The following is a 19,374-nucleotide window of genomic DNA, read 5'->3' on the forward strand; positions in this document are numbered from 1 at the left end:
TCCTTACCCCCCCACCCCCCCCCCCGTTTCCTCCTTACCCCCCCACCCCCCCCCCGTTTCCTCCTTACCCCCCCACCCCCCCCCCGTTTCCTCCTTACCCCCCCACCCCCCCCCGTTTCCTCCTTACCCCCCCACCCCCCCCCGTTTCCTCCTTACCACGCCCACGCCCTCCATGTTCATCCACGCTCCGATATCGCGACACATGGGGATTGCGGAAGCGATCGGTTCCAGACCAATCAGCCCCCGTTTTGCTCCGGGGTGGTTCGTCCCGCCGGGGTCACGTGCCGCTTTAATCCGGCCAGCCAATTAGAAGCGCCCATCCTGTTGCTAATTCAAGATGGCGGCGACCGTGTCCGTTACTGCGCCGGGGAGCGAGCTGAGAGAAAACGGGGAAAATGAGGGGAGTAACCGGGAGGAGGAAGAAGCGGAGGAGGGAGGAGCGGGGGCATTCCGGGAGGATGAGCAGTGGGAGGCCGCCGAGCTGGAGCCGGCCGATGGGGAGGTGGGCGAGTCGGAGGCGGTCCCGCGGCGGCGAACTCCCGAGGAGACGCTACCGAAGCTGGAGGCCGCCGAGAAGGAGCAGCGTCTGCAGCGGACCTGCCGCGAGTTCCGCAACCGCCGTAAAATCATCATCAGGAACCTGCCGTCTGATATCATCACCCAGGTGAACTCCCCACCCACACCGCCACCGCCACCGCCAGGGGACCTGGGCGCGGGGGGCGGCAGCGAGCCCGGGGCAGGCATGCGGCCCTACCGCCTGCACTGCGCCTGCGCACCACACACCCCCCCCCCCCATGTCCCTGTCTGATTGTGGGATAGCGCTGATTGGAGGGGCCGAATGATCTCCTGTTCTTTCCTGTGCTTTAGCATTCTTGTCACAAAGGAACATTTACTATTTACAAACCTAGCGGGCGTTAGCATTATTAGTAAGAGATCTGGGTAAAATCTCAAGTTATATCAATTTGATATAAATTCTGTGTCTTACAATTGTGCCCTTCACAACTACCTGATGAAGGAGCGTCGCTCCGAAAGCTAGTGCCTTCAATTAAACCTGTTGGACTCTAACCTGGTGTTGAGTGATTTTTAATTTTGTATGCCCCAAGCCAACGCCAGCACCTCCAAATCATGGATAAAATCTCAGCTGATTTAACCTCAGAACTGTCTTCTGACAGACAGTTAGCATTTAGTGTGGGTTAGTTCGCCCAGATTGTCTGCAGGCTGCTTATGATTAACTAATGTGAGTTAAGGCGTTCGTGATGGAAATCATAACTGATGTTTAGTTAGCAGTTTTAATGTAAATGTATATTTAGAATTGTACTGAACTTCTTCTGGTCAACCTCTGCAAAATAATGTTTAATTATGTGGGGAGTTCCATGTTCTTATGTTTTTCCATCTTTATGAATACTTTAAAGGAACATATAAATAGCATTGCTGTTTACATGTTTTTACATTTATTTTAGGATCTTTGAGTAACAAAGAAACTTTAACTGAGTTGGCACTTCAAGCCATTTGTTATCTCTGTGAATCACAGCAGATACTAGTTATTCCTATTATTGGGTTTTTTTTGTGTATGTACTGAAAGTGATGGGGCTTAATGTCTTTTGGACGATATCATCATTTAGGCATAACCAAACACAAATATTTCAACTGAGTATTTTAATTTAAGCTACGTTTATGTTACCCCCACACCCTCATTCCTTTCACATGAACACAGGTGGAACTCTTGTCTTAGCTACAGTACCAGAATGTCATGCTGCCATTGAATGACACACCGTTAAATTCCTAATTGTATTATCCTGAATCCGTGGGCAAACACATACTTTCCATTTGGAGCTGTTCAGCATATTGGTGGTGGATATGTACTGCGAGGGTAAATCCGGCGATGTGCCTCAGCAACTAGTCCTGTGAACTAAAGTTCAGCAAAAGTGAAATGGTCCAGTTTTGCAAACATCTAATCTGGTCAATTCTGCTATTCTGTGGCATACAATTTCCAATGAGCTGGAAATTAATACACATTAGTCAGTGGGTGATGACAATTCAGGAAAGTGCTTCTAAGGTTTAGTAAGCTTGATGCAAAGGCAGATCCAGGTTGCAAGTTCCTATACCGAATAAGAGAAAATATCTGGCTCGGAAAGATGTTGTGAAACTTGAAAGAGTTCAGAAAAGGTTTACAAGGATGTTGCCAGGGTTGGAGGATTTGAGCTACAGGGAGAGGCTGAACAAGCAGGAGCTGTTTTCCCTGGAGTGTCAGAGGCTGAGGGGTGACCTTATAGAGGTTTACAAAATTGAGGGACATGGATAGGATAATTAGGCAAAGTCTTTGCCCTGGGGTCGGGGAGTCCAGAACTAGAGGGCATAGGTTTAGGGTGAGAGGGGAAAAATATAAGAGACCTAAGGGGCAACGTTTTCACGCAGAGGGTGGTACGTATATGGAATAACCTGCCAGAGGAAGTGATGGAGGCTGGTACAATTGCAACATTTAAGAGGCATTTGGATGGGTATATGAATAGGAAGGGTTTGGAGGGATATGGGCCGGGTGCTGGCAGGTGGGACGAGATTGGGTTGGGATATCTGGTCGGCATGGACAGGTTGGACCAAAGGGTCTGTTTCCATGCTGTACATCTGACTCCATGGCTGTGCATGGTCTGACAGGCTGGAATGTAATCTGTATGAGAGCAGGTTAGAATTACATAACTTTAAAGGTAATAGACCTAGTGCAGGACAGTTGGACTAATGCAGGGAGTATGTTTTTGACAATACAGACTCAATGAGCTGAAGGGCCTGTTCTGTACGGTTCTATGACTCCAGATGGCATTCTAGTGAGCATTTATGGAGCATGTCAGACCTTGATGGTTGCTAGAGAAACATGCATTTCACTGAGCTTGCAGACGCTAAAACAAACATTTTCTTGTTTAGGTTTTATTGAATGAGGCTGGTTTTATGTCAGCATTGTGGTTATATAAGTGTAAATGAAATGCGTAGTGGGTAAATTTGATGACACCAAGTTTATTAGGGCAGTAGGTTATGAAGAGGGCATGAGTCTGCAAAGGAACATAGATTTGATAAGTTTTTTGCCCATAGATGGGCAAAAATTCAGCAGATGGAGTATAATGTGAACTTCAGCAGGCAGAATAGAAAAGCAACATGTTATTTGAATGGAGCAAGATTGTAGGAGTTGGATGGACAGAGGGATCTGGGTGTCCTAGTACATAAACACAAAATGTTCGTATATAAATACAACAAGTGATTAAGACCATAAATGGGGATGTTGTCTTTTCCTGCAAGAGGAATGAAATGTAAAGATTACTTACTTACAGTGTGGAAACAGGCCCTTCGGCCCAACATGTCCACACCGACCCGCAAAAGCGCAACCCACCCAGACCCATTCCCCTACATTTACCCCTTCACCTAACACTACGAGCAATTCAGCATGGCAGTTCACCTAACGTGCACGTTTTTGGACTGTGGGAGGAAACCGGAGCAGACTCTGGGAGAATGTGCAATCTCCACACAGTCGCCTGAGACATGAATTGAACCTGGGTCTCTGGCGCTGTGAGGCAGTAGTGCTAACCACTGTGCCGCCAACTAAAACTAGGGAAGATTTTTTTTTACATCAGTAATACAGTGTTGGTGAAGCCAATTGTTGAGTATTGTGTAAGCTTTGGTTTCCTCGATTTAAGAAAAGATATAATTGCAAAGAAACGGTTCAAAGAAGGTTCACTTGACTGCTGGTTATCTTGTATGGAACGGTTGGACAAGTTGCACTTATATTGTTTGGAGTTCAGAAGAATGAGAGGTGGTCTTGATGAAACTTCATCCAGTCCTTTTTAGGATCTTAGGTGAGACAATATTTCATACAGGGAAGACTACAAATAGAGAGCACCAGTTTTTAAAAAAAAGTCATCTGCTGAAGGAGTTGAGGGTAGTCTCCTTCCTCTGTGTTTGGTGTATCTGTGGAACTCTGTTCAGCCCTGAACACTGGAGGTACAGCCATTGAATATTTGGAGGCTGTGGCAGGTTATTGATGAATGAGTGTCATTCAGAAGAAAGACATGACAGTTGAGTTGAAGACCGTGGTCAGATCAGCCATAATCCAATTAATTGGCTGAGCAGACTTGAGAGGCCAGATGGCCTCATTCTGCCAATTTGTATCGTTTTAGGTAATTCTTGCTGGAACGCTATCTGTTTTCTCCCTTCCCTCTAAAACCCTCAGCAACATTTTGTTCAGCTTCATACATTTTAGCTCTTTTCAATTTGACTTTTCCTCCTGTTGCTTTCCTCTTCAAAAATCCCCAATGTTTGTTTGATTAACCGTGTCTCAGTCATTGTTCCAAATTCCTGCTGTCCACCACCTTGTTGTTTGTTATTACCCCCTTTAGAAACACCAGGGTATACCTCATTGTGGGAAACACAAGGTTTGTGTAAGTTTAGTATTCTACACGTTGAAATGTGCCAGTTTCATAACTTTAATAAATAGACTTTTCAGGCAAAATGTTAGCCAATATGTATCTCATTTCCCTTGTCCTGTTTAATGGAACAAGGTGATATGAGTGTGAGCTTCCTTTCTTTACTATCGCCCCCCACTTAAACAACAGGGAGGTTGGCGGAAAGAGGCTCAGTGAATTATTAGAAAATTTTGCAACTTAGACAAAGTAACAAAATCCCAACATAATATTGTTAAGTTAAGTCAAGTCAGGCAGGGAATGAGGACAGCAGTTCACCAGAGTGGCCCTGTGAGAATGCACAATCCGTTTCTGATTTTTAACTGTTGTCCACTGCCTGAAAAATCTACACTTCGAAGTTGTCTGAAGCAGGATAAAGTTTGGCTGTAATATTTAATATTTTCCTCCCATCCATGTATTTGCTGTGCCAGATGCTGTAGTTCACTTGCTGTGCCCATGTGAAAAGTGAGGTCTTAAGCTCAGTGCAAGAGAAAGCAGTCACTGTCCACAGAACTGTGTGTGAGAGTTAGTGTCGAGAGATGGCTAGCAAATAAGTGTGGTTACCACTGACTGAATCCCTTGACCCTGATGTGCATCAAACCTTGAATTTGCATGATATTTTAATACTTGTACTGTGACCCCCCTACTCTGAGTAGACAAACTGAATCAACCTGATTCTCTTCCCTCAATCCATCTTGTGGAGAGACCTCTTTTAATTTTCCTTGAATTTTGAATGGTAGACAATGGAAAAAGGAGACTGCTCTAAACCGAGGAGACTGAAGTTCTAACCAAGTTACTCAAGCTCTGTATGAGTTGCATTGATGCTGTTGTTTTGATCAAGCACTGGGGAGGGTTGTGGGACTCCTCACACCTGTAGGTTTGTGTTCTGCACAGAGACAGCCAATTGATTTGGTTTTTTAATCAGGACCATTGTGGGGTCAAGTGTCATCAGCATGACAATCCTCTGGCCCCTGGGCAAGTTGTCAGTACAGAGGCAGAAAGGCTTCATGCTGCAATAATTCAGAACCTACCTTGCTTTCTGTGAGAGGAGAGTGAGCGCATGGGAACAGAGAATTGGAAGAGAGCTAGTTATTCTCACTCCATTTGTCCTGTAAGGCCCCTGCTTTGAATCAGTGATTTAGAGACTGAATAATTATTTTGCCAACTGCCCTGTGCCTGCATTAAAAAAAACCAAAAGGATTTGGAAAGTTGATTGTTGATTGGATGGAATTAGAGGAAACAATGGGAACATCTCATTGAATCCTGTGGACTGGTGCTATTGAACTGTGTACTACTAATATTCCTTTCTCCATTTATAAATTCTTTATTTTGTCTTTGTCTGCATGTCTGTGTAGAGGTTTATGAAGGAGTGTAGTTAAGGTTACAGAATTATAAGTTGATAATTCATATTTTGTTTGCCTGTGTCTAGAACAAATTTACTTGTAATGAATAGTAGTTTCTTGTTAAGTACAAATATCCTGTTAGTGCTTTCTGTTGAACTGCATTCATCAGGATCACTTGGAGACTTTTGAGTAATTTGATGAAATCTGTAACATTTGTGATGGCCCAGGTGAAGTGAGACTCTAGTATTAGTGCACTTTTCTGAGTGTGCATTCTGCCAAACAATGAAAAATATTCACTTTTACATTCTCAGATCCGGTTCATTGGAAATAAATCCTCACCATAGTCTGCAGAACTCTTAACTTATTTTAAGTGGAGAGCTAATAAGGAATTTGAGGCCGACACACTTTGTTTCAATTTAAGTAGACCAAGTTGTGTTGAAGTGTTTGAATGAGCTTTCTGCTCTGACTTGTTTCCTGTTCGGGTAAGAGGCAGCCGCGATGCTGCAGGGATGCATTTGTTTTTTGATCTTGATGGAAGACCTGTGCAATGTCATAGTGTGTGCTTCCTGATTGAGTAGATATTGCAAGATCAGGCATTTTCCCCCATCTCCCACCACACACAGATCTGAGTGATGTCAGAATCTGTCACCTTTGCATCTTTCAAATTTGAGCAAACCTCATGGTTCTTTTCTGTTTGTCTCCTTCCCTGAAGCCTGAGAATTCTGATTGACTGCTATTTCCAGTGGAACAAAATCCTTTCCAGCACTGAATCTCGCTAGCCATTGTTTATCCAGGTAATAATAGGGCCTTACAAACCAGGCTGATTGTGTCTTGCTGCAACATTCATGTTAGTTTATGTCTTTGCAACAGGCCTTCCAGGAGCCTACTGAGCATCACTGTTGCTAAAAATGACTCCCTCACCACTGAACTGAATGTCTCGAACATTGTTACTCTCTACGGCTCTCTCATTCACTGGCTGAATGCATTGAGCTATTAAGGTGTAGATGCATAAATATTTGAAGAAGGAAAGGCAGGAATTTTATTCAATGTGCTCATGTAGAAAACAAAAGCTGGTAGGTGCTGTTGAAGAGGAGATTGATTTGTGCTGTTTGCAGTGCTAGTTGGTTCGTTTTGGACATGATCTTTGACTGACCACCACAGTAAAAGTTCCTATCAGTCCCAGAATCGATGGTACATATGAAGAGGCTTTTGGAGTTTATTCGTTCACAACATTTGTCACCCATTTCTAATTACCCTTGAGAAGGTGCTGAGCTGTCTCGTGGTGGTTGGCTTAACTAGGCAAGCCAATCAGGAGTTGCATATGGATCAGGTGGGAATGGCAGTGTTCTTTCCCTTCAAGCTGTTTGTGACTGGATTGATGTTGCTCCAAACCAGTTGTTTCATGGTCACCATTATTGCTTTCACGTTGCCCTGGTGCGATTGGTGTGCTTGTTTGCAGGTTAGAAACTTGTGTTCAAAGATTGTTAAACTGGGCTTCTTGATTGCTCATCCAGTAACAAAACCACCTTTCCATGCTTACATCCTATAACAAGAAATCAGTTCTTAATAGCCGATTACATCATTTTGAGCAAGTTAACGAGAGTGTGTCAGATGTTTTTACTAGTTTGTGTGTGACCAGCAAAAGGTTGTTTTTCATTGCTTGGTGAATCATTAATAGACTTCAAGTTATGGCTGAATGAACAAAGGAGGAAGCTAAAATAAATCTTTTCGTAAGGTTACTGGAAGGTGAACTATTTTGCCATACGTGAATATTGAGCTCGAGGCTATTAGTGTTTTAGAATTGAATTAAATTGTTAGTGATCAAATGCTCCAATTTGACTTGGCACTGGGTCAGTATGCCAGGTAGCTGCTGACCAGGTTGTCATTATACTGGTTGAGTTTCACTTGTCCATTTTTTTTGAAGTGAATTGGTGTGAGTTAGTACTGTCCATGCTTTTTAGCCTAAGGTACACATGGAGTCATCATCAAATCTCTATATGCACAAGCAATCATTCAACCCAGAAAATCTTCATTTTGACCACATTCAAAGTCTCTCATTTCCTTGTCTTACAGGAGGTCTATGAACTGCTCAGCGAGTATGATTTAAAATACTGTTTTGTGGACAAGTACAAAGGAACAGGTAAGTGTTCTCTGCTTTTACCAATCTCCCAGGATCCTGAGTTTTAGGCCAGACCAAGCTAAAACTGCTTTATTTGTCCAAAAGCAAGAAATGCATGCTGAGATTTCCAGTGTCATGATTGGGTACACTTTCCAATCTGAAAATCACAGGATTCCTAAAGTCTGTCTGTCTGGTACAGTACACCACTTCTCCACTACACATGTGGCCATTGAAAAACATCGGTTATTTTTCTGGATAAATTATTCTAAACATGCAGTTTTCTTAGTATATGTTGTGACTTTCCTTTTCATTTTGTTTCTTTTATTTTCATTTTCATTTTCTTAAATGTAATTTGGAGTTATTTTGCTCCTCCTATTTAATACTTTATCAGTTTCAGTAAGATTTCACCCTCTTGCAGGCAGCAGAAAGGAATCCTCTGCAACTGGCCCCATCCTTTATTCCCCCTTCACCCATCTGAAGTACCTTGTTGTCTCTCTGACCTTTTTTAGAACTGAGTAATAAGTTATGGCTTTGTGCTTGCTTCCAGTTGAGGGCAGCTTTGCCTAGTCACATGTTCCAGTTCACTAACATTTTTGTTCAGTTGCATATTTTGTCCAGGTTTCTGGACTGAAATGTAATATTTTAAAATCTCCTGAATGTTGATGTGACTTTGGATTTGGATTGGTCCATTTCTTTTACACAGTTATCAGTTTTCATTGAAACTTGCAACTGAATATAAGTTTTTAAGAAGTTTAGGGAACCATTGGCTGTGATGATGCAGAACCACTGTACTTGGGAATCTGTCAGGAGGTATGGCACTATTGGCCTTTGCTTTGTTTTGGTCCCTCCGTAATGACTACTTGTCAATCACACACTGATTCTGTAATTCAGTTTCAACTGTTAGCAGTCCTGATTGTTGGGAAAGCTTTGAATGAGGGGGAACTCAACTGAAAGGAGAAGCTGAATGGTTAAATGAGGGAAGGCTCACTTAATTGTTCAGAAGGAAGTGGCCCAAGGTGATGCTGATTTTGCTCATTCAAATAACCCTTTGGAGTCTGTAACTTCCTAAAGCTCTTTGAGATGTCTGCATTTTTAGTTCTGGCTTGTTGTGCTCTCCTGTTGCAGCTAATCTTTTAATCTGTAAGGGAGTTAGGATGTACAGAGGGGCCAGGCAGAAAGGGGTAGACATCACAGTCTGGCTGTGATCTTATAGAATGATCAAACAGACCCATGGGCTGAATGGATTATTCCTGCTCCTGTTTATCGTTTTCCTTCACCCGACTGATAAGATGTGTGCTTTTGACTGTCTGGCTCTGATCTCTGGAGTTCCTTCTATCAGTCCTTCCTCATTTTAAGGCCATCCTTAAAATCTCCCTTTTTGAAAAAACTTTGTTAGCATGTTCTACTATCTTCTATTCGGCCCAAGTGTCAATTTTGAATTGTTTGGATTCCTGGGAAATACCTTGTGACATTTCAGTATATTCAAACTGCGATATAAATGCAAGTTGCTGTTTGTCCTTTTTGCTGTAATTGAGCTCTTCATTACTGGGGAGAAAATCAGCACAGTGACTGAACACTGTCCAGTAATTCTACATTCTCTCTGCTAGCAAGTGGAGACAGGCTTGCTCCTTTCCACAATCCCCTCTTCCCTCACTCTCCTGTTTCAGTAATGCAGCAAGGTTGACAACAGAACCGTATTCTAGCAGAATGGAGAGAAGAGATTTCGGAGGTCAGCTGAATTATAACTTGTTCTTTTTCTTGCTGTTTTCCAGCTTTTGTCACTTTATTGAACAGGGATCAAGCAAATGATGCCATTGAGAAATTTCATCAATCAACTTTGCGGGATCGAGAGATTTCAGTGCAGCTGCAGCCCACCGATGCTCTGCTCTGCATTGCAAACCTGCCTCTCTCCTTCACTCAACAGCAGTTTGAGGAGCTGGTGCGGCCGTTTGGGAACCTGGAACGATGTTTCCTTGTGTACAGTGAGATTTCTGGTCACTCAAAAGGATATGGTTTTGTGGAATACATGAAAAAAGACTCTGCTGCCCGTGCTAAATCAGAGCTCCTTGGAAAACAGCTGGGCACACGAACCCTGTATGTTCACTGGACTGACGTAAATCAGCTGACTCTTGACCTCATTCATTCCAAGTGCCTGTGTGTGGATAAACTGCCACATGATTATAAAGACCTGCCAGCACTCAGCCAAGCCTTTAGTGACATCTATGAGCCAACATATTGTCAGGTATGAACAATGGTCGCAGAGAACAGGCAACTATGACAACAAGAAAAGTCTAGAAACTTTTTCAAAGCAGTGTGCAGAAGTCATGTGTCATTCTGTGCTCCATACGTCAAATCAGAGCCCAGAGCCAGGGTTCTTTCAAAATGTTAGTCCTTGTTTCCCTCTCCTCACCTCCATCCATTGTCACTGTGTGTTCTGAGAATGTGACCAAAACAATGTGAGCACAATGGGGGAAATGAATTGGCCGGTGTTGAGGTCATGCCAATCTGTCTTCAACTCTCATTTCTCCCTTTCCTTACTCTCCAAAGTCTCCATCCCATTCACTTGAAGTTCTGCAGATCACTGATGATATTTATCATTTGTGTATTAATTGTGTGTTACTGTTGGCTTCAAACTAGAAAATGCCTTCAAACGTGTCGACATCATCCCAATCCTACTAGCATGTGCTGGTGAGAGGCTCCTGCCTCACTCATTTATCCCCCTCTGTTCACTCTGCATTGTCTGGGTCAGAAACTTTTCTGTTCTTGTTGTTCCCTCTTTGACTCTATTCCACTGAACATAACATCTCAGTTATTGAGCTGGTGCTGGGACCTTTTTGGTTACAACTGGGTTTATACTTTTGTGCCATTTTGTTTTGATGTTCTTGAGTATTGCTGCCAACGAAGGAATGCTTGACGTTGACTGTGTTAACTGCTATTATTTTTGTGCATCTTTTTTAATTGTCTGATTCAGGAACATTGTACTGGTGTTTCTGTTTTCTTAAATACACTGTGGTCTCTTCTCTTCTCTTTTTTGATGTTGTTTTTGGAAATTAAAAGGTCTGGTGTATGGGAGCAACTCAACACTGAGCTGAGGTTTGCAAATCTCTGAAGATTGATTGTGTTGGTCTGAGGGGTTCCTCCAAAAGTACAGTTGGAAAAAAAAAAGACGAATTATGAACAACTGGAGTCTCAGCCAGTTCCTTTCAGTCCCAAGGACTCAACAGTTGATTATTTAGCACGAAGCCATGTATTCTGTCTAGATGCTGATCGAGAGCATTGTGAGATTTTGCAAGCTTTTGATAAGCTGCTTCCTGCATTTGCTGATGGATGCTAATTTGTGTGTCATAGAGTCATACAGCACAGGAACAGACCTTTCAGTCTAACTCGTCCATGCCAACCAGATATCCCAATCCAATCTAATCCCAGCTGCCAGTACCTGGCCCATATCCCTCTAAACCCTTCCTCTTCATAAACCCATCCAAATGCCTTTTAAATGTTGTAATTGTACCCAGCCTCCAGCACTTCCTCTGGCAGCTCATCCACACCCACACCACCCTCTGCATGAAAGTTACCTCTTAGGTCCCTTTTAAATTTTTTGCTGCTCACCTTAAACCTATGCTGTTTAGTTTTGGACACTCCCACCCCAGGGAAGAGACTTTGTCTATTTACCCTATCCATGCACCTCATGATTTTATAAACCTCTATACGGTCACCTCTCAGCCTCTGATGCTCCAAAGCAAACAGCCCCAGCCTGTTCACATAGCTCTGATCCTCTGGTGTCCTTGTGAAACAGTCCTTTATTATATTCCAGTGCCTCTCAGCTGATAGGTTGACAGCACATCTTCCAAGCCTTGTTTCTGTGAATGGTTTGAATTCAGATATTTAGTCTTGATTTACTGTGTGCTGGTTATGTTCTGTGGTAGGTTGAATTTGAGCTAATTTGTACCAAACTGCCAGTGATAGTTGAAGCAAGCATCCACACAGCTGCCAGTTTATAAGTGGGAGGAGGCAAACTACTACTTCCTCCTTAACATAAACATAAAGCATCACAGTGACTAGCTTTCAGCCAGTCCTAATGCTGAATTGACGATGTTGTCAAGGTTTTGGTGGGGAGGGGGTTTCCTTTCACGTGAGGCTGCTGTACAAATCCTAGCATTATTGTGGAACAGATCACCGATAGTCATGTTCTTACCAATGTTCTGGAACAATCAGCTGTGGCCAACACTGCCCATCATGTCACACACTTCCACAAAGGGAGGGGTTCTACACCAAATGTTTGTTCAGAGCAGTCTGCAAACAGAAGATCAATACAATAGCTCAAACTTTCTGGAGGAAACTGGCAAGCCAGCCACTGAGATGTTTTATGTTTATGATGAGGAGTGAGTAAGTAGTTTGCCGCCTCCTATTTCTAAACTGGCAGCAGCGTGCAGCTTGCAAGTTGGATGCTTGCTTCAACCTGTCCAAGCATTGTATTTGTTTGGAGCCTGTTATACGCTCTGAATGCCCGTCTTCTCAGCGGCAGCACTGGACTCCCTGCACAGTCCAGAGCAGCACCTGGGAACCTGTAGCATAACAAGATAGTGTTCTTAGGGATAGGGGCGAGCTCTTCACAACCCCTTTGTTTCACTATTATTTATTTATTCTTGTCTCTTTTACCCATTTCCCATCTGTTGCTTCCACCATCGCTTATATCTTGTACGTGTCCTTTGTGCAGCTGGCTCAGGGACCTGATGGCCAATTCCGAGGTTTTGCAGTTGTGGAATATGAAGCTGCGGAACAAGCTGAGCAAGTACAGAAGGAGACCGACGGCCTCTGGGTTGATGGGAACCACATTCGGGTCTCATTCTGTGCACCTGGGCCCCCAGGACGGAGTATGCTTCCTGCACTGATCGCTGCTCAGGCTATGGTGAGTACCCCCTCGACTTGATGTATTCAAGCACTGGACAACCATGACCTGTTATAGACCAAACCTGAACTGGCTTGAAGCAATGGCATTTGAAAAACGGTGTGCAATCTGACAGAGTAGTAAAATGGTGCTTAACCACAATGGCTCATCTTGCCTGTTCAAACATTGCACTTGTGTAACCATTGCTTTGTCAGAGAACAGCCAGTGCTGATAGAACTGGATTTCCCTACAACTGGAGCTCTCATCCATGGGGCTGAGATCCTGCAATTGTTATGGGATTCCAGTGGAATCCTTATTTCATGTTGGAGAAATGCAAAGTTAATATAAATGGAGAGTGAAATTGCATTGTTTTGTCTTTTTTTCCCAGGCTATGAACCGTGGGAAGGGTCTTCTCCCAGAACCGAATCCTATGCAGATTCTGAACAGCCTCAATAATCCAGCGACATTGCAGCTTCTTCTAAACCCATTAATACATGGAGGCACTGGTCCTCAGCAAGGTGAGAGCTGGCTACTGAGTCACCAGAATAGATATGTCTTCACCCATAACTAGCTGATCTTCTCTGGTTACTCACTGTGTCAGGATTTGATGATACAGGTTAAACTGGAGCTGCACAGGCAGGTAACTGGCTATCACCAGACCCTGTTTATCATGTGCATACAGATGATCACTGGGGCACTTTGTGCTATGGCTTGATTTAAGAATGCTTTGTAACTTGAGGTCTTGAACACAGAAAGGTATGCATAAGTGAGGCTTTCAATATATGTTGTATCAGGTTTATAATTTCTGCAGTACTCAGAATCTTCTGTCTTGCTGTCCTGTGGCAGCATACAATTGAGAGTCGACTATTTGGCTGATCGAGCTGACCTTCACCTTTTTTGACATGGTAATTCTACAACTTTAATCGCAATGTTTTGCTTCTCCCTCTCAACGTTTTCCAAAGTGTATTTCTATTACATGTGCAGTGCAGCAATTTGTCCTTAATCTTGATGGCATTACCCACGGCTGCTCTCGTACATGGTTTTGATATTTAGCTCTGACCCTAGCCTTACCCCTTTCAGCCACAAGTCTAGCCTGTTGCTGTTTGCCAGATAATGATTGAAACAGGGCTTGAGGAGAATGTGTATAAACTAGGGAAGCAGAAATAGTATCACAGCATGTCATGAGTTAGCCTAAAAGAGGTGTCAGTGCATCCCCTCCATGAGTTACTAGAGTCCATGTGATGAAGAGACCCCCAGAGTATTGTGATGGAAGCAAAGCGTTTTATTCAGGAATGATGATACTTATCCAAGTCAAGATGGTGTGTGACCTGGAAGGGAGCTTGGAGCCGGTGGTGCCCTGCCTGAGATAGTAGTATTTACTTTCTAGGTCAGATGGGAAGTTTGCACATGTCACGTGCTCCCAATCAGAATATTAAATCTTTTAGCGTCTTAGAGAGCATCTTATTCTCATGAAGCTTTCTGTCTGAATTTGATCTGCAAACGTTTGAATACACGAAAGAAAAATGTTAACTTTAACTGTGAAAACTGAACCAGGGATACTAATTCTAAGACTTTATTTTATTCAGGAATTCTGGGAGCTGCCCCTTCAATGCCTCTGCTGGGGAACCCTGGATTAAGTGCAGCCCTCTTACAGTTGGTTTTACAGGGACAAAACCCAGCACAAACTCAGGTAAACTTCCAATTGTGCAGCAAGTCGTTGTAAGCTAGCTTGGAGAGTTGCAAGTTGGTTTTGTTTGTTTCAGCTTCGGAGTGTCCTGTTATGGTGACCTAAGGAAGTAGACTTGGCTTTGGAGGCTTTCTGTTTTCCGTGATGACACTTGGCTCTGTTCTTCCTTTTTTCTTGCTCTTCCTTTCCGTTCCCTCTCTGAGAAGGTTAGCATTGAGCTGTTCTCTCACAGGGATACTACCCCTTTTAAAACGTCAGTGATGGCAGAGATCAGTGTGACAGGAAGTCACTGTAAGCACCAGCGTCAGCTATAGGTTCCTCAGATTTTTCCTATCGTTCTAGCTGCTCTTGAGAATTTTATCCAGTTCCTAACGCTCTTAGTACAGCAGTGTTCCCATGTTTTTTTAGAGGGTAACAATGATGTTTCTTATAAACAAATGCGCAACTGCACAACACTGAATAAAGCAGGTTTCATTTATCTTTGATTCCCATCTCAGAAACAGTAAGATGGAATTTGATTGGTCTAGGAACTTCTCTTGAGCTTTTGGGATTTTTCTGCCTAGGGTTTGGGCTGGCTGCTGAGTCGTGACAGATCATGATCAAAATGTTATGTTCAACTTTAAAAACTGATCAGGTGACCAATGCTGTGTGTCCACCTCTATGGAGGCTGTAAGCAGTTCTGTTCAATATGGCTTGTTACCACCTGATCATCACTTTGATCCATAAACTGGATAGTTTATGACTATACTTTTTGTCAAGCCCCTCCATAATGTGGTATAAAGGGGCCATGTTATCCCACAACCGTGGTACGTAACAGGCTGAGCTAGGTCTCCTGTTGCTTTGTGGGGATCTGCCGAAGCTTTTGGAAGTGTATCGACCTTTTGAGGCAATCCCTCCTGACCCAGGATGACTTCTCCACTCTTGAGTAAGTCTGATCATGGATCCATGCACACTGGGTTTGGTGGGCGACTTCCCTCGTTATCATCAAAGTTTTATGGTACGAAGAGAGAGAGTCTTCAACCCATTGTGCCCGTGCTGGTCATCAAGCACCTCACTGCCCAAGTACAGTTTCCCAGCACTTAGCCTGCAACTGTATATGCCAGGATATTGCAAATGATCATCGAAAGACCTCTTCAATGTTGTGATGGGTCCCACGTCTACCACCCTTTTCAGGCAGAGTTCCACATACCACCACTCTGAGTGAAAAATTACTTCCTTCACTCCCTTCTAAACCACCTTTCCCTTACTTGACATCTATGCCCACTGGTTACCTGCAAAGTGGAAAGCATGCTTCCAATCCACCTGGTCTAAACCCCTCATAATTTTGTAGACCATAATCAACTCACTCCTCTGGCTTCTGTGCTCGAATGAACATAACCCCTGTCTATCTACGCTCTCGCTCTCGCTCTCGCTCTCGCTCTCGCTCACAATCTGAAATTTATCCTGCTGCTTAGACCTGACCTCCACCTGGGCAGGTGAATGTTTCTTGAGATGACACCTTCATGGATATTGCTCCTGCAGTTTGGGCCAGCCTAAAGTAAGGTGCATCTTTTTCCCAGTGAAGCTTTGAGAATGTCCTTGAAGCCCACCCTGTGCTCTGCTGGTAACTGAGCTTGTTTAGTGAGTCTTGTAAGCTGAGGGACAACCCCCTCCCCTCTTCCCCCCCCGCCCCCCCACCCCAGGCCAACTGATTGACCATAATCAGTACTTCGATAGTGGGAGTGTTCGTTTGAAAGAGGGCACTGAGGTTGGAGTACCCATCCTGTTAGTGGATTTGTAAGATTTTTGCAGAAGCATTGCTAGTGATATTTCTCTTGGGATTTAAGATGTCTGCTGTGTACCTTCGCATACAGAAATGCAGGTAACACTACTGTCCTGCAGACCGTAGGTCTGGTGCCAGGTTTGAGATGTTTATCATCGAGCAGTCTGCTTCGGGTGTGCTGCTGTGATCCTTGGCTGTCTGAAGAACCGTGTTGAATTCCGTAGCTGGTATCTGTCCTTGCTTACAAGGTATGGGAATTGGTCCATGTTCTCCAGTGATAGTCAGGGCAGCAGTATTGTGCAGCATGAGTAGGCTGGTAGATGCCCTTTTTTGTCTTTGAGATGTTTAGCGTCAGGCCTCCTCACTCACATGCCTCTGAATGCATTGACAATGTTTTGGAGCACCTGCACACTCTCTCCCATCTGGGTATTGCAGCTTGGTGTCAGAGGCCCAGGGTGGTCTTGGCTCAGGACTGGAGGTGGTGCGGGCTGGACAGTTTCCTGCTTGTTCTATGCTGAAACTCCACTTCATTAGGAAGTTTCATGTCTCTCGGGTGGCTAGTTACAGTGAGCAAGATGGAGAAGAGTATTAATGTGATGATATGACCTTGCTTGACCCCAGTGTGTTTGCGATGGCTCCATTGAGAATCATTGCACAGTATTCAGAGAATGGTGAATAATTCCTGCTGGCAGCCAAATTTAGAGAGAGCCCTCCACAATCTGTCGTCTTTGATGAAATGGAAGCCTTTGTGAGATCAAATCGGGCTGCTGTTTGCTGCTGCTGTCTGTATGGTTCTTGCCTTGCTGTGAGGGTCATGTCCACTGTGCTGTTTAATGGTTAGGGTCGATACTGTGTCTTTGGGAGGAGCTGTCCCATAGCCGGGAGAAGGATGATGTTTTCAATAATCTTCTAGCCCAGATAGTAAGTGTTGGTGGAGTGCAGAGCCTAACTCTGGAAGGTACAGTCGCTGCATACAGAATGAGCCGAGTGTAGACACCTCTTCGGTAACTGAAATTCCGACCTGTCATGTTCCAGTCCATAGAAATCTCTGTATCCAGTCAGTGAGGGAGAATTATGTCAAAAAAACTTGTAGAATTCTCTCTTTGTCAACAGAATGTATCACTGGTATCATAATCTATATGATTATATAGAAACTATTAATTGAGTGAAGCTAACATTTCTGTCTTGATAAAGTGAAGATTTGAATGTTTCAGGGCTCACAACAAGGCAGTGTTGAAACCATTGCAATTTAAGTACATCATCGGTTACCCCCATTTCTATTATTAGCTAATTATAACAGGCATGTACAGGTGAGAGTTGGAATCTGAGGAAAGTACGGCACATATTAGTATAGTATTGAAAGCTCCTTGCACAATTTGGTATGACAATAATTTGAGTATATCAGCAATTGTCTGTACTTTGCATCTAGGGAGAAATGTTTATCTTTCAGGCGTTAAGGAAAGTGGAGCAGTATGTTACACAGCTAGTTTCAGTGAGAACTATAAGACAGCAAGTATTTTACACCAAAAATAAGAGCCAGATAAGAGGAACTGTGTGGTAATTCGCAGCAACCTTATATTCAGTGCAGGAATTCGGAAATGCCAAAATAGTTTTTGACACTCGAGAGTCCCTCTGAGTGACTGGGTTGAGCTTTCTAAACACAGCAGTACCTTTGTATATATTGCTGTCATCCCTAACATCCAGTTGCAGGCTGTTATTCACTTGGTGGCTACTGACTCTTCATTAAGGTTGTGTGTGAAACTTATGAACATCTACAGTCTTTACATTTGTATCCTTTCTACTTCAACCCTGCCCCTCCCTACCTGTGACAGAAAAACAAAATACGCACTTCACCTGTCTTCCTGTTTGGAAAAAAAAGAGTGGAGTTTTCCTGAATATAATTAAGATCCAAGAATGTGGGGAGTCCAGAACTAGAGGGCATAGGTTTAGGGTGAGAGGGAAAAGATATAAAAGAGACATAAGGGGCAACTTTTTCACACACTGGGTGGTACATGTATGGAATGAGCTGCCAGAGGAAGTGGTGGAGGCTGGTACAATTACAACATTTAAAAGGCATTTGGATGGGTATATGAATAGGAAGGGTTTGGAGGGATATGGGCCGGGTGCTGGCAGGCTTATGAAAGGACTGGACACTCTGGCAGGAGGGAACATATTTCCGTTGATGGGGGAGTGCCGAACCAGAGGACACAACTTAAAAATACGGGGTAGACCATTTAGGACAGAGATGAGGAGAAGCTACTTCACCCAGAGAGTGGTGGCTGTGTGGAATGCTCTGCCCCAGAGGGCAGTGGAGGCCCAGTCTCTGGATTCTTTTAAGAAAGAATTGGATAGAGCTCTTAAAGATAGTGGAGTCAAGGGGTATGGAGATAAGGCTGGAACAGGATACTAATTAGGAATGATCAGCCATGATCATATTGAATGGCGGTGCAGGCTCGAAGGGCAGAATGGCCTACTCCTGCATCTATTGTCTATTGGGTTGGGATATCTGGTCGGCATGGACGGGTTGGACCAAAGAGTTTGTGCCTGTACTGTACATCTCTATAACTCTGTGTGTGGAGTTGAAATAATGAGTAAAAGAAGAAGTTGGCCATGCTAAATTGCCCATAGTGCTAGGTGCATTAGTCAGAGGGAAATGGGTCAGGGTGGATTGCTGTTCGGAGGGTCGGTGTGGACTGGTTGGGCTGAAGGGCCTGTTTCCACTCTGTAGGGAATCTAATGTAATATCTAATGTAAAGTTGGAGAAGTGAGTGGGACTGAAATTTGACAAATCCTCAGAATCTGGTTACCTTAACCCCAGAATGTAGAAAGCAATTGATACAAATGGTCATCACCCCTCAAACTTCTACTAAGACTGCAAACAATAAATGTAACCTCACTGTTTTAAGAAAGGAGGGAGAGAGAAAAGGAAGAAATACAGACCTGGAGTCTGACATCAGCGGTAGAGAAAATGCACATCCGTTACAAAAGATGTGGCTCCTGGATGTTTAGAAAATAATTGTTTCGCTGGACAGAGTCCAATTAGATTTACGAAGAGCAGCTCATGTATGACAAACCTGAGTGTTTTTTTAAACAGGTTATTAAATAAAATTGAAGTCCATGAGATTGTGGGAAATAT

At 43.6% G+C, this 19,374-nt stretch overlaps 1 protein-coding gene across 2 annotated transcripts in view; it reads left to right on the forward strand.

Annotated features, from left to right (window-relative positions):
* Positions 1-207: 207 nt before the first annotated feature.
* The window catches only part of raver1 (ribonucleoprotein, PTB-binding 1), a 36,525-nt gene continuing 17,358 nt past the window's right edge, over positions 208-19,374 (forward strand). The window contains exons 1-6 of one of the 2 annotated variants that reach the window (XM_072564430.1): positions 208-664; positions 7,859-7,925; positions 9,677-10,146; positions 12,619-12,810; positions 13,178-13,307; positions 14,376-14,479. In XM_072564430.1, coding sequence (XP_072420531.1) covers positions 338-664; positions 7,859-7,925; positions 9,677-10,146; positions 12,619-12,810; positions 13,178-13,307; positions 14,376-14,479 — 1,290 coding nt within the window. In that variant the 5' untranslated portion in view covers positions 208-337. The remainder of the gene's footprint in view (positions 665-7,858; positions 7,926-9,676; positions 10,147-12,618; positions 12,811-13,177; positions 13,308-14,375; positions 14,480-19,374) is intronic. The other variant, XM_072564429.1, reaches the window with a different exon arrangement.

Source organism: Chiloscyllium punctatum, chromosome 46 (genome assembly GCF_047496795.1).
Source record: "Chiloscyllium punctatum isolate Juve2018m chromosome 46, sChiPun1.3, whole genome shotgun sequence".
NCBI classification, from domain to species: domain Eukaryota; kingdom Metazoa; phylum Chordata; class Chondrichthyes; order Orectolobiformes; family Hemiscylliidae; genus Chiloscyllium; species Chiloscyllium punctatum.